Here is a 15,824-nt window from a genome sequence, read left to right as displayed (position 1 = left end):
CCAACAGGCTTTTAACTATCTTCTTTGAAAAAAATGTGTTTTGAAGTATATGTACTTGCAAAATTATGTTTGTGGATGTGTATTTCAGTGTTCTTCGCTCATCCCTCCCAGGAACATAGACACACACACCACCACAATGAGGTAACACAGAAGACATTAGGAGGAATTAAAAAGACTACTGATCTCTTAGGGTTCAGTCAGAAAATCATATTATGTACTTCTTAAGACATGAAAAACAAAGAAGGAATGGCACTGCTTTCACAGGAAGGATATAGCAAGGACAGTATGTGGGTACAATGCAATAATGACCAAATAATATAAATTTAGACTTCACAGATGACCCTTTAATATGACAATTATCCATGTTTATGCTTCAACCACTAATGCAGAAGAGGAGGAGGTTGATGAGTTTTATTGTCAAGTTCAATTTGAAGTTGACAGAATGAACAAACAAGTTGCACTGCTTGTGGTTGGAGATTGGATGCTATAGTTGGAAATATTAAGGAGGAAAACATAGTTGGACTATATGTCCTAGGAAATGGAAATGGAAACAAATCAACAACTTACAAATTTCTGCCAATCCAATGATTTTTCATTGTTAATAGTCTTCCAACAACCAAAATAATGCCTATATACATAGACATCACCAGATGGAGTACTCAGAAATCAAATTCACTATTTTGTTGTTTATTCGTTTAGTCGCTTCCGACTCTTCGTGACTTCATGGACCAGCCCACGCCAGAGCTTCCTGTCCGTCGTCAACACCCCCAGCTCCCCCAGGGATGAGTCCGTCACCTCTAGAATATCATCCATCCATCTTGCCCTTGGTCGGCCCCTCTTCCTTTTGCCTTCCACTCTCCCTAGCAACAGCATCTTCTCCAGGGTGTCCTGTCTTCTCATTATGTGGCCAAAGTATTTCAGTTTTGCCTTTAATATCATTCCCTCAAGTGAGCAGTCTGGCTTGATTTCCTGGAGGATGGACTGGTTTGATCTTCTTGCAGTCCAAGGCACTCTCAGAATTTTCCTCCAACACCAGAGTTCAAAAGCATCGATCTTCCTTCTCTCCGCCTTCCTTATGGTCCAGTTCTCGCAGCCATATGTTACTACAGGGAACACCATTGCTTTAACTATGCGGGCCTTTGTTGTCAGTGTGACGTCTCTGCTCTTAACTATTTTATCGAGATTGGTCATTGCTCTTCTCCCAAGGATTAAGCGTCTTCTGATTTCCTGACTGCAGTCAGCATCTGCAGTAATCTTTGCACCTAGGAATACAAAGTCTTTCACTGCTTCTACATTTTCTCCCTCTATTTGCCAGTTATCAATCAAGCTGGTTGCCATAATCTTGGTTTTTTTGAGGTTTAGCTGCAAGCCAGCTTTTGCACTTTCTTCTTTCACCTTCATCATAAGGCTCCTCAGTTCCTCTTCATTTTCAGCCATCAAAGTGGTATCATCTGCATATCTGAGATTGTTAATGTTTCTTCCAGAGATTTTAACTCCAGCCTTGGATTCCTCAAGCCCAGCACGTCGCATGATGTGTTCTGCATACAAGTTGAATAGGTAGGGTGAGAGGATACAGCCCTGCCGTACTCCTTTCCCAATCTTAAACCAGTCCGTTGTTCCGTGGTCTGTTCTTACTGTTGCTACTTGGTCGTTATACAGATTCTTCAGGAGGCATACAAGATGACTTGGTATCCCCATACCGCTAAGAACTTGCCACAATTTGTTATGGTCCACACAGTCAAAGGCTTTAGAATAGTCAATAAAACAGAAATAGATGTTTTTCTGAAACTCCCTGGCTTTTTCCATTATCCAGCGGATATTGGCAATTTGGTCCCTAGTTCCTCTGCCTTTTCTAAACCCAGCTTGTACATCTGGCAATTCTCGCTCCATGAATTGCTGAAGTCTACCTTGCAGGATCTTGAGCATTACCTTACTGGCATGTGAAATGAGTGCCACTGTTCGATAGTTTGAACATTCTTTAGTGTTTCGCTTTTTTGGTATGGGGATATAAGTTGATTTTTTCCAATCTGATGGCCATTCTTGTGTTTTCCAAATTTGCTGCCATATAGCATGCATTACCTTGACAGCATCATCTTGCAAGATTTTGAACAGTTCAGCTGGGATGCCGTCGTCTCCTGCTGCCTTGTTATTAGCAATGCTTCTTAAGGCCCACTCAACCTCACTCTTTAGGATGTCTGGCTCTAGCTCACTGACCACACCGTCAAAGCTATCCCCGATATTGTTATCCTTCCTATACAGGTCTTCTGTATATTCTTGCCACCTTTTCTTGATCTCTTCTTCTTCTGTTAGGTCCTTGCCATCTTTGTTTTTGATCATACCCATTTTGGCCTGGAATTTACCTCCAATGTTTCTAATTTTCTGGAAGAGGTCTCTTGTCCTTCCTATTCTATTGTCTTCTTCCACTTCCGCGCATTGCTTGTTTAAAAATAATTCCTTATCTCTTCTGGCTAACCTCTGGAATTTTGCATTTAATTGGGCATATCTCCCCCTATCACTGTTGCCTTTTGCTTTCCTTCTTTCTTGGGCTACTTCTAGTGTCTCAGCAGACAGCCATTTTGCCTTCTTGGTTTTCTCTTTCTTTGGGATGTATTTTGTTGCCGCCTCCTGAACAATGCTGCCAACTTCTGTCCATAATTCTTCTGGGACCCTATCTACTAAGTCCAGTCCCTTAAATCGATTCCTCACCTCCACTGCATATTCCTTAGGAATATTAGTGAGCTCATATCTAGCTGATCTGTGGGTCTTCCCTAATCTCTTTAGTCTGATCCTAAATTGTGCAAGAAGTAGTTCGTGATCTGAACTACAGTCAGCTCCAGGCCTTGTTTTTACCGACTGTACGGATGTCCGCCACCTTTGGCTGCAAAGGATGTAATCAATCTGATTTCGGTGTTGTCCATCTGGTGAAGTCCATGTATAAAGCCGTCTCTTAGGTTGTTGGAAGAGAGTGTTTGTTATGCAGAGTGAGTTGTCTTGGCAAAATTCTATCAGCCTATGTCCTGCTTCATTTTGTTCTCCCAGACCATACTTACCTGTAATTCGAGGTGTCATTTGACTGCCCACCTTAGCATTCCAGTCTCCTGTGATGAAAATAACATCTCTTTTAGGCGTGTTGTCCAGTAGGTGCTGCAGATCCTCATAGAACTGCTCTACTTCAGCTTCTTCAGCATTTGTGGTTGGGGCGTATATTTGGATCACTGTGATGTTAGATGGCTTGCCCTGAATTCGAATTGAGATCATTCTGTCGTTTTTTGGGTTGTATCCAAGCACTGCTTTAGCCACTTTACTATTAATTATGAAGGCTACTCCATTTCTTCTGTGGTCCTCTTGTCCACAGTAGTAGATCTGGTGGTCATTTGACGTGAAGTGGCCCATTCCAGTCCATTTCAGTTCACTGACGCCCAGGATGTCTATCTTTAATCTTGACATCTCACCAATAACCACATCCAATTTGCCCTGGCTCATAGATCTTACATTCCAGGTTCCAATGGTGTGTTGATCCTTAGAACATCGGATTCGCCGTTCACCACCAGCACCGTCGGCCGCTAGCCGTCCTTTCGGCTTTGAGCTAGCTGCGTCATCACGTCTGGGGCTAGTTGAGCTCATCCTCTGTTCCTCCCCAGTAGCATTTTGACCATCTTCCGACCTGGGGGTCTCATCTTCCGATGGTATACCGACATATCTCTGGTTGTACTGATCCATTTAGTTTTCACGGCAAGAATACTGGGGTGGGTTGCCATTACCTTCCCCAGGGATCGCATTTAGTCTGACCTCTCTGTCATGACCTTCCCGTCTTGGGTGGCCCTTCACGGTTTAGCTCATGGCATCATTGAGGTGCTCAAGCTCCAGCACCACGACAAGGTAATGATCCTTTGCTGAAGAAATTCACTATATTGTTGGGCTATAAAGGTAGAAAAGCTGTTCCAATATACTATAGGAGATATGGGAATCCAAGAACATCTCATTGTCTTCATGTGAAATCTTTATGCAGGTCAGGAAGCCACAGACCAGGCAGAACGTGACAAAACAGACTGGCTACTGGTTGGCAAAAGAATGAGACAAGGTTCTTTCCATTTGTTTGTTTGTTTGTTTAATTCAACCAATGTACTGTGAATATATATTGAGGGAAGCTGGACTGGAAGAAGATGGTTCTTAAAAATGGAGAAAGAAACATCAATAAACTGTGGTATGTTGATGATACTACTCTGTTAGCTGAAATGCTACAGTAACAGAAGTCAAGGATCACAGTGAAAAAATTAAATATAGAGACCAAACTAATAACAACAGGTACAACAACCAACCTTAGAATAGACAATGAAGATATTGCAGTGGTAGATATTTTCTGCCTTTTAGGATCAACCATCAACAATAATGGAACAAGCAGTCAAAAAAAAAACCGGCACAGATTAGCATTTGGTATTGTAGCAATGAAGTCCTTAGAAAAGTTAATCAGATGCTGAGAAATGTCTACATGTACATATATCAGAATCATGCAGGCAATGGTTTCCCTGTGGCACTCTATGCAAGCAAAATTTGGGCTTTGAAAAAGCAGGATAGAAAGAATATTTTTGATACTTTTGAACTTTGGTGTTGGGGAAGACTCCTGAGAATGTCATGGATAGCCAAGAAAACAAAAGTATCATAGAACAAATCAATTTAGAGTTCTCATTCAAGGCACAAATGACCAGGCCCAAATTATCATCTTTTAGACACTTTATGTGAAGACCTACCTCTTTTCAGAAGTGTATAATGCTGGAAAAGGTAGAAGGAAAGAGAGAAAGAGAACAATCAGCAGCAAGCTAATGGATTCAATTTCACTGGGTGAGCCAATGTAACCATGCCAGGGTAAGGCAGATTCAAACTGCACAACATTCTAGTGAATCACATCATTACAGCCCAGTGCATATGAGATCAGCCAATTCTTTAAAGCAATTCCAAAAGACCATCAGGGTTGGTGGGAATTACTTATACTCACCCAGTATTATGTATTGATTAAAGGTCTAGCTACTGATTTTCTACTAGCTGAAAGTTCTAGATGCTCCACAAATTAAATTGTCTAATTTTGTTGTAAGATCCAACGAGCTCAGAAATGGTAAGAACTGACTCATTAGAGATATGATTTGCAAATAATGTGAATTAGGTAATTTTAGATCCTGAAAATAAAGGCTTTATGGGGAGCCCTTTAATCAGCTGTATGTCTTACTCAGCAAAATGGAACCATTTTATTGCAGAAAGTGATCTGTCTTTCATGTAAACATAATAAAGTATACATCTATAACTAGGTATATATAGTTTGTTTGTTACTCTGAACATAATTAAAAGAGAGATAAATAGAGAGATTATTGTGACACTTAATCTCATAGGATTTTAGCAAGTGCACTACAGGCTATGCAGTGCACTCTTTTCAGAGTTGTGTTCGACACAATTCTCACTAAAAAAAAGATAATCTTGCAGGACAGAAAGTCCCACATAGAGGGTGCCAATAATAAGAAAATTCTATTGCCTGTTATTATCAAGCATATCTCTAAAGGTAGTGGGATATTCAAGAGGGTTACTACAGATCATCTTAAATGGTGGTCAGGTTCTTATGGAAGTGGATGGTCCACTGGTTCTTACTTCATAGTCATTGGGGGGTGGGGAGATATGAGCGAACTGTCAGTTGGAAGTATACTTAACCTTGTGGCCCTGTGCCAGTTTCTCCTAACAAAAGTCTTTTCTGAATGTGGTCAAACATTTTCTCCAGCCTAGTTCTAAAAATAGAAGCCATTGGGAAAAGTTCATTTGTATAAGAGGCAAAAGAGAGGAATATGCACCCTTCCACCCCACCCCCCCAATTACCAATTTTTCCCACAATTATGTTCATATTTTTTTCTTTATCTCAGCAAATTAATTTCCCTTAACATCTAGTTCCTGAGAATAATGTATACACCCTATTCAAAGAAGAATATTTATTTAAAGATTTTATATGGCCACCCAACAAGAGTACAATCTTGTCTTGATCATCCATCAATATCATAATGTTATTATGCAAAATAATAATTGTTTGCATTTTTGGTTAGTCTTGCATTATTAATTTTGAGATTCTTGAAAGTCTCGTGTATATAGTATAGAAAATTTAATTTTCTGTCAAATGAATGCATGCATTTGCATTTTCAGTAGGATACAGATTAACAATGGTTTCTGAATCATTATGTGGAAGTTTAATATAGATTCTGAATGTAAAACAGGCAATGTAACATGAACGTGGCCATGGTTCTTAATGGCTTGTTTTAGCTGGAAGCTATAAAATCATCCAAGGACTCTGTTGGTGTTGGAATAATAATTTACCTAGACAATTACCACATGGTGGATTTTTTGCAGCTCTAATTCTGTGTTATTAATAATGAATAAAATTGCAATTTTCTCAGGTTGCTGGGGGCAATGGGGAATTACTTCAATGAATATTTCAGTGCATTATTTTAATCATAGCTCCACAGAATTCAAGTGGCCAGTGTTTTATACTTTTAAGTTTACTCTTCTAAAGGATTGTAGTAATTAAAGTGAAAAATATTTGCTCTTAGGTCCAATCTATGATTTACAGTTCTTTTTAAAAACACTGTAAAAGAAAGCAAGCTATGTCATTAATACTTGTAATGTGATGCTGCATTTGTTAAAGGGCTTCCTTTGATTAATGGCTTTTTTCCAGTAGGCAGAATATTCTGAAACAGAGGCAGAATCTGTGAATATTTAAATGAAAGTAATGAAGTTATTGAATAGCATTCATTTTAATAATTCATATATTTGTTGTAGTTTTGTTTCTTTGTAATCACTGCAACAAACATGCTTTATAGAGCTTTTTTTCTAATAAATGGTACAGAAGGAATCTACATGTATGGTAGATGCTGATTACTTGGTTTTATTTTTTAATTCCTTAGCCAACTACATGATTTCTGGCGCTTAGATTACTGGGAAGATGATCTTCGTCGGCGGAGACGGTTTGTTCGCAATGCTTTTGGCTCCACCCATTCTGATGCATTGCTCAAAGCTGCTGGAGAATATGGTCAGTATCACTGTAACATTCCTACTGCCTTAAATGTGGCTAGAATTGTTGTTAGACTCCTTTTGAATGAAATCTGTCCATTTTTGTTGTATTGTTTTCTCTTTTCTACATTTAGCGCCTTATTCATCTGGCATATCTAAACCCATTTCAATAACAGTAATTTATTATTGAACAGTTAACAGTAATTTTCAAGCTTGACCAGTTTATATTTCATTTAGATTCAGTCAGGGCTGGGGAACATAGTAATAATGTATATGTGTAAAGGAGAAACTATGAATAAAGTAAAAAGTTTTAGATAGTTTTAGAAAAAACTATGGTTCATTGAGTCCAGAGAAAGAGTTTCTTTTTTTGACTGAAGGTTAATATAAAAGTTTCACACTGTTCAATTTTATAATTCTCTTTTATTTAAGAGAATACAGAGGCAAGCCTATTCTTGGAGGCTGAAAAATGAGAATTAGATAAATCTTTCTGAAAAGTACTGTACTCTTAAACAAAGTATATCTTATTGTATTGTATGATTATGGACAGAGACCTATTGTACTGCTTAAAGCCGGCAGTGTATACAGAGCATTATATTTATATATAAACATTCCTTCTCAGGGTGGGCCGATAAATTTACAAGAAGCTAAGAATAGCTCCTCTTAGAGGTGTAATTAGTCAAATTTGAATGGAAGAATTTACAATCTCATTGACTTTATTGGGAATGTAAACCATGCAAGAAATTCATTCCACAGTACTAACCTCTGTAGTTTGGTTGAATTACATAAATTCAGTAATTTTGTGTGCACTCTCTCTTTCTCTGATTGGACAGTTAGTTGATTTCCTTAGACAAGGTATGATTTAATTTTAAAACATGACTAGAAAAGGGAAACTATGGAGAAAAGAGAAAAGACCTACATAGAATAGAAATACAAAGAAAGAACCTGGGAAATATTTGGTTCCTATATGCCTAGTAATAGAAATCCTATTTTCTGTGCCACGGGTCAATCCATTTTAATTCTTATCTCTTCAGCCCTAACAATTATTTTTATTTTGTTTTTAATGGAAACTATTCCTACTGAGAAGTAAGTCAGGCTGAATTTCATGGGACTCATATTTGAGCAGCATATAGGATTGCACTATTATAATTCTTGAAAGCTGCTACATTCAAAGCCTTTCTCCACACTCCATAATATGGTTCATGCTGTTTTCAGAGCCCTTTGTTTCAACTGAATTGATGTGTGTTTTTCTTTTCTGGAAATATAATTGAAACAGTATAAATGCTGTTTCAACCTGGTTTAGACTAGTAAAATAAATATTTTAAAGGTTTTGTATAGTATATTCTTAGATTTTATGTTACTGCTTCTCTAGAACATGGAAAAATGCTTTGTATTAGATCAGATTTGTCCATGTACTTCAACAATGCATCATTAACTAGCAGCAACTCTCCATGCTTTCAGACAGGAATTTTTGCTTGTCTTACTTGATGATATTACAGTATGAACCTTATTATACCCTTTGACCTGCAAAGCTGTAGTTCCCACTAATCTTGATATGTCTGCAACCAAGAAGTCAGAAAGCAAAATTAGATTACAGGTCATCCTAAGACACAACCACTATTTTATTTTATTTCATATGTCTTTGTTATTTCTCTCATTTATTTTAAAGAACAAGAGGAAATAGATGGCATAGGAAAAAAATAGGACATTTAAAAAATAGGGGCATAGTAAGATGTAAAGAGAAAAGTAATGCCCGATTAGTTTGAAGTATTGTTATAGACAAGATAGGTGCATTCTGCTGCTCTTAGCCGCTCTTTCCTTGGCCCTTCCAGCTCTCCTCAACTGCCCTATTGTACAGCTAATTAAGTAGCAACGTGGGAGTTGGAAGATCTTCTGGCACTTCTATTAGCAAAGCTGTGAACAGTGGTTTTAATAGGGATTGCTACATGGGAGAGATCTTTCGTCTTAACAGGGATTGCTACGTGGGAGAGATTTAACTTCCCTCTTCCGTGAACTGAACCCTGTGTCTGCTCTGGGGGTGTGTGTGTGTGCACGCACATGTGTATATGCCTGCTTGTATGCATAGTCATCTCTGACCGTCAAGCCATCACAATTAAAAAAGGTTTCCCTTAAAGCAAACTGCTGTAATCCCGTGTCTATGTTACTACATTCAGTCTTGCTTTATTTGTAGCCTGAAACTAACAGAGGGCAAGAGCAACAAGTCACATCTATGTAGATACAGTCAGGTGTACTCACTGAGTGCCTAGGACCCTAAATGGGAGAACTGTACTACTGGGTTTAAAAGGACTTTTTAAAAAGACCATTATCTAGCTTAATCATGAGAACTTCGTACAATGTGGCCATTGACATTTCTCCTCATACATGTCACATTTATTTCCCATGATATCATGTATGAGGAGAAATGTAGATTGTGTCATCACTGTTTATGTTACAAATCACGGTGGAAAGATGTTATCCTTTGCAATTTTAAAGTGCTTTTTTCTAAAGCTTTCAGTATCAAAATTAAGAACAGTCTTCTAGAAGAATTTAAAACAGCTTTCACTGAAATTAAGTCCAGAGAATTTTTATCTTGATTGGGGGAGAAGGGGGGTATAGTTTGAAGCTTGTACTTATGGATTTAAATATTAAAACTTTTACTTGACCCTACTGTATAAGAAAACATCCTTAACACTGATGTTATTTTTATACCTCCTGGTGATACTAATGAGTTGAATAATTTATGAGGTTGTCATGTAAAAAGGATTTGGTGCAGTTTGATGTATTTTCAACCTCTGGTGCTGGAATGTGATTAATAAAGAGCTGGAGGCACAGCATTTTTTTTCCACAGAGGCTTAACTTTCATTAGGGATTTTTCATCAGTTTTATTTTGATCATTTTATATCTCTTTTCTTTAATACCAGAATCACACATACTTTAGAGAAAGCCAGTGATTTTTGTTATAATAAAGAAGTTGCAAGTTACATAAGGCAATTCACTGTCCACAAATGTCTTCATAGTGGAAATGACAAAAGAAAAAATGGATTGTATGGATGAGTGTTTTTTTAATCTTATTTCCAAAATAGTACCATACATACTACTTTGGGTTTCTATATAGAATAGGCTGACAGTTATCATTGAGGGGGGTTGTGATTAAATATTGCAGCAAAGAAATGTTTAGTCAGAGCCTAAGTCAGCAAGCTCATCTGTGTCTGTGATCAAAGCATCAGCTTAAATAGGTCTGATCAGGCATTGCAGACAAGGGCAGGCAGCCTCAGCTGAGCAAAAATCACAGAGCAAAGATGACAAAATTAATCAGTCAATTCTTTGGCAATAAATAACAAGATATGCTGAGGTCTGCAGATGAGAGAATTTCTAGGTTCTGTAGAGATGCATCTACTTAATGCTTGATTTATCTAGGCTTGCGTAGCCATCAAGACATGACCTTGATGAATAAAAGAGCACTCTCTAACTAATCTAGACTTAAATCAGTATTGATAGTGAACACATGGTATATAGTAGCAATATGATGCTAACTGATCAAGGAATACAGAAGTTTTTGGAAATGACAGATCTCTTTGTGGATTTTGTACTTGCTCAAGGGAGGTATGGCAAGTCCTAAGGAGGTAAAACATAAGAATGTAGTGAAAATTATTCAGATAATTTGAGAGCCTGAGAATTAAACAGGACTGGGTTTATTCATTTTTATTCACCCATTTGAAGTTTCAGTTGTTTGTACGATATATTCTGTACAGAAAATATTTTAAAGCAGAATTCCACATTAAATTCTCTTTTCATTGTACAGTATTTCATATTACAATTTCCTACATAGTTTTGTTAATTATACAATTGTGTTATTGCCACAGGCAGTTTACAAAATCATCCTGATCCATGTGGGGAACTGTTTATATAACTGACTGTGTGATTGCTTGACCAAGTCTGACACAAAACCTATCCAAATCACAAGGCTTGCAACTCCAGATTCACAAGCTTCTTTAAAACTCAAACATTTGGAAAGAAAATGTGCAGTGTTGGCGTTCCTGTACAAATACATGCTAGTAGAGCTACTTTATGGATTGGGATAGAGGAATTGGATGGAACAGCTGAATTGGGGAATGGTTTAGTGACCTGAATATTCAATACTCCAACCCTGATTCTGACTCTGTATTTTCATCCTCACATTTCTTTGTAAACTAATGGAGTACAGCATCTCCATTAACTAGCATGGGAGTGAAAAAAATGCCCCAAGGATGAAAGTGGAGGGCAGTCCCGCACTGGTCCTTAGCACTTTTATCCATGGAGGATTTTGGATTTTGGCCTGGATTCTCCTTTTTACCATGTTTGTCTCCAAAGGCCTTCCAGGTTTCATCAGACGATCTCATCTATTCTTCAGTCTAATAATAATGATCTTAGAGGAAGCAATGAAAGAAAAGCATGTAACCTGTTCTGCCTGGTTCCCCCCTTCCTAGGTTTTTTATTTTTATTTTTGCAGGTTTGTTTGGATTTGGGGTTTTGTATTGTTTTGGAGCCTTTTAGTACAAAAGTGATAAATAGAAAAGTGATAAATGAGAAAAAATGGCTGTGGTATAAAAGTACTTTCCTTCCCATATATTTGAATTAAACATTTTAAAGTTAATGTTTTCCTTAAAACAAATAATTATTTCCTTAACATTTATCATTATTTTCTAAAGAAAGCTCTTTGTTGTATTATGTTGTGATTGCATAATATGCAACCGCATTGTAATTGAAAATGGTAATTACATATTTAATAACATATTTTGGGTTATTTTGGAAATAACTCTCTTAGTATAAACATTTAATAAGCTTTTTACCTTTAAAAATAAACTAGATTTCTGTTAAAGTTATTTTTAAACTTGTATTTAGAAGGAAGAAGAAAATGCTGTGAAAATTAAATAGTAAAAATACTGCATGGATTTGAAAGCCAGTACACTCTATTAGCAAAACTGTCAATATAAAAAGTGCATTCCATTTCCACCTCCTCCTCTAATAACCTTTTCTATGTTACTCACAGACAGTTCACATAATCAGAGTATATTGTCAGCTTACTGGAGTTGGGGAAGCATGAAATGAAAATCACGTTAATATTGATCCAATTCTTTCTTGCAAGTGTCCTTGATGTCCTTTTCTACTCAGCAGTAGCTATTTGTTTTATTTAGGGAAATAACTTGGTTATGACTGCTCTTTGCAAGATGTATTTCAGTGCAGTTATTATTAAAATAGTTTTTTGCAGCTTATTATTTTCCCATATAATTTTTTATAATATAGTGGCACCAAATCACAAGCAGTCACCATCTTATTTACTAGCCTGCGTTATAAGGTAACACTCTGCAGCTTAAGATACAATGAAATGAAAGGTATGTATAATATGGGTCAAATTATCTGAACATACTACTCATAAGATTTTCATTGACAAATGCAGCTTATAAGGTCAAATGTCATTGTTCTGTCCAACCATTATGGTACTCAATTTCCTTATGTGACTAACTCCTGGAAAAGAAGGTAACATCCAGTGTTTTAGATGTCTTTTTTTTTTTTTTGACAATAGCCTCCAAATTAAATGGTTTTTAAAATAAGTTGTATCCACTATTTATTCTTAAATTGGGAATGCTACTTGTAATATTTACTTCTTCGTTTTTTACTTTAGATTTTATAGCAGGATCCTCTCTCTCTCTCTCTCTCTCACACACACACACAAACGCACACACACACACACACACACACAATTTACTCAATTTCTTATTTAATATAAAAAAATAAACCTCTTCTACTAAAGATAATTTCAGGTATTCATCTTGGATAGTCCTAGCTCCACCTAAACTCATTTTCTTTAAAAAAAATATTTCAAAATGAATCAACTTCTTTTTGGTAATTCAGCAAGTGATAGGATTTTACAGATATAGTCTTCATGAGTTCTCAGCAAAAAAAATGTGTTAAATGAACCTGAACATTTTTAGAGTCTATGATAATTAAGTGATTTCTACTGATTATATTAAATATTTAGGGATTTATATACCCAAAATATTTCTAAATATGTGGAAATATTAATGTTGAAACATTTAGAAAGGGTTGAACTGGATGTTAATAGATGGCTTAAAATCCTTTTAAGCCTGTTGGGCAAAGTTAATATTATTAAAATGATTATTGTCCCTTGTTTTATTTATGTTCTTAGTATTCCCATGTTAACATTGAATAAATATTTCCTTTGGATTGATAAGTTATTTAGGAAATTTATTTGGAATAGTGGACCACCAAGGTTTTCCTTAGCTAAATTGAGATTACCATTTGAGGAAGGTAATTTATCTGATTAACATTAGGCTAATATTTTATCAGCCACCTGTTGGTAGAATGAAAATATAATGGAATATTATCCCTTATGGGCTAAGTTGGAAAGTTGTTATCTATTCCTTTTGCAATCACAACAAGTTCTTGAAACAACATATAGCAGAAAAGGTTTTATTTTCAGAAGTACGAGTGGTAAAATATCTGAGGGGCATACTGAGTTTTGATGACAAAATATCTGAACTCTTTGGAAAAATTCTACTTTGAAAATTGGTGGTAAATCATTTTATTGGAAAGCTTGGGTGGAAGCCAGGGTCATGACTTTAAATCAACTACACTGTAATGACTATTTTAGAATTTTTCCTGACTTCAAATTGAATTTGGTCTTCCCAATTCATAACAGTGGAGGTATCTTCAGCTTGTTCTAACAGATCAAAATGAACCAGAAGCTTTGGCTGCCTCAAAGACACCTGAGTTGCTTTCTTGCAATAAAACCTATAACATATCTCTGTCAAAAACTCAAGAATATTTTTAAGGTGGACATATCTGGGATATTTCAAACATGGACTAAAGAATGGGAATTTCTGATAAAGCCACAATGGCTTCAGGTTCTTAAAAATGTTAAAATAGTATCCACAGATTTGAGATTCACCAAACTTGTATTTATAGTGTATTGGACTCCCCAAGGAATGTATTTCATTTGATGTTTTGTGCTGAAGGTGTAAGAAAATTGAGGGCTCACTGACCCATATGATATGGTCATGCAATCATTTAGCATCCTGTTGGGATAGTGTATTTATGTATGTCAGTAGATTTGTGTGGAAACCTTTAAATGTTAAAGATGTTAATGTAATACTGACCATACCAAAGCTTTGGAATGTGACTGTTTATCAGGAATTGTGGTTGCATCAAGAATGAGTTGGTAAAAAAATTATATTAAGAAATTGGAAAAGTAATATTATTCCAGGGGTCAAAGAATGGTTGTCAGAAATGTGTGATTTATCTGTTTTAGAAAAGCAATGTTTTCTACTAATCAAAGGATGTAGCAATATGTGTTACTATGACAGAGATTCTGTGGTATCTTACAATAATACCTTGTATTGTTCATATTATAGTAGTGAATTCATTGGTAAACCAGTTTCTATTGATAAGTATGAAATATAAGATTTTCTCTTTTTTTTTCCTTTTTAGTTTGTATTTTTAGTTCGTACATTTAATTTTTTTAAAAAAAATCTTGTTTGTAGATTAAATGTTGTTTTGTTACAAAAAATAAAGATACAAAAAAGTGAGGGGCAGATATGAAATGTTGGTAAGGATCAAGGCTTACAGTAATACACATAAATAAGTGATAATCAGTAATAAATTAGTGATAGTCATAATAGTGCAGAGTTAAACTGAGTATCACTATCTCAAGCCTGTATGGCAGATTTTATAAAAATGCCATAAATTCATGGAGCATAAGGCTACCAAAGCTAGTTTAGTAGTTGTGATGGCCTCATCATTACTTCCACTTCAGAGAGTCATGCCTCTTAATACCTTTTACTGGGAAAGACAAGTGTCCTTATTTTGCATGTCCTACTGGCACCAGGTTATAATAGGAACAAAATACTGGATTGCATGGGATTTGGGGAATCCCAAAACTTTGTCACTTAGAATAGGAAAAAAGTCAAATTATTTTGCCACCTAGTTTACCACTGTTTCCTTTAACTGACAATGGATATTTTTCCTATCACCCTCTACATTTAATACAGAAATGAAAGCACTCAGAAATGAGTAATAATAATATACTTTTATTGCCACATCTGAACAAGACTGTTGCATTAAACATTTTGTGAAGTTCTCCTATATGTTGATTTCTCTTCAGAAAGGTGTTTCTATTTTCTGCCAGTTTACCAAACTGACTTGTAATGCTCCATTTCCTGATCTTCTAATACAGAGGTAAAAAAACAGCAACATCTTTGTTAGAAGAACAGCAATTTTATATAGAGTCATTTAAAGTCAGAAGACATTAACAGATAGAAACTTCATTGAGTTCATTCACATGCAGTTCGTTCTGTCAAGCATTTATGAAGAATTATGATTTCAGGATGGTTTTTAGTAAAGAATAAGTTAGGTATATTAATAAATACATATCTTAAAAATGCATAAATGGATTTTCACCATGGCCTACATGAGCTACTTTAAATACTGATGACAAAAACTTGTGAAAAGCAAAGATTTTAGTGCTAAAGCCTTTACCTCCTTGATCTTTTAATTGTTACTGATACCAGTAATACACTACTGGTAAACTGGCAGAAAGGCTTATAATGGATTTAGGATTGCTGCTCAATAACCATGCAGTTAGGACTTCCAAATCTTAGAGCAAGACCCATGGAATTTCAGGTGGAATGGAGCAAAGGAGAATTTAAGGTTTTCTTGAGAATTTGTAAAAGAACTTTGGTGGCCAGGGAAGTGCATCAAACAGGGCTCTTAGAGCCTGATATAGTTGTATA

General features: G+C 36.0%; 1 protein-coding gene across 3 annotated transcripts in view; it reads left to right on the top strand.

The window, feature by feature from the left end:
- NBEA (neurobeachin) overlaps positions 1-15,824 on the top strand; it is a 454,810-nt gene that overhangs the window by 256,409 nt on the left and 182,577 nt on the right. For all 3 annotated transcript variants that reach the window (XM_063305700.1, XM_063305699.1, XM_063305698.1), the window contains one exon: positions 6,933-7,057. In XM_063305700.1, the coding sequence (XP_063161770.1) occupies positions 6,933-7,057 (125 nt within the window). The remainder of the gene's footprint in view (positions 1-6,932; positions 7,058-15,824) is intronic.

Source organism: Candoia aspera, chromosome 5 (genome assembly GCF_035149785.1).
Source record: "Candoia aspera isolate rCanAsp1 chromosome 5, rCanAsp1.hap2, whole genome shotgun sequence".
NCBI classification, from domain to species: domain Eukaryota; kingdom Metazoa; phylum Chordata; class Lepidosauria; order Squamata; family Boidae; genus Candoia; species Candoia aspera.
Note: the sequence above shows the minus strand (reverse complement) of the source record. Positions and strands in the feature narration are given on the sequence as shown.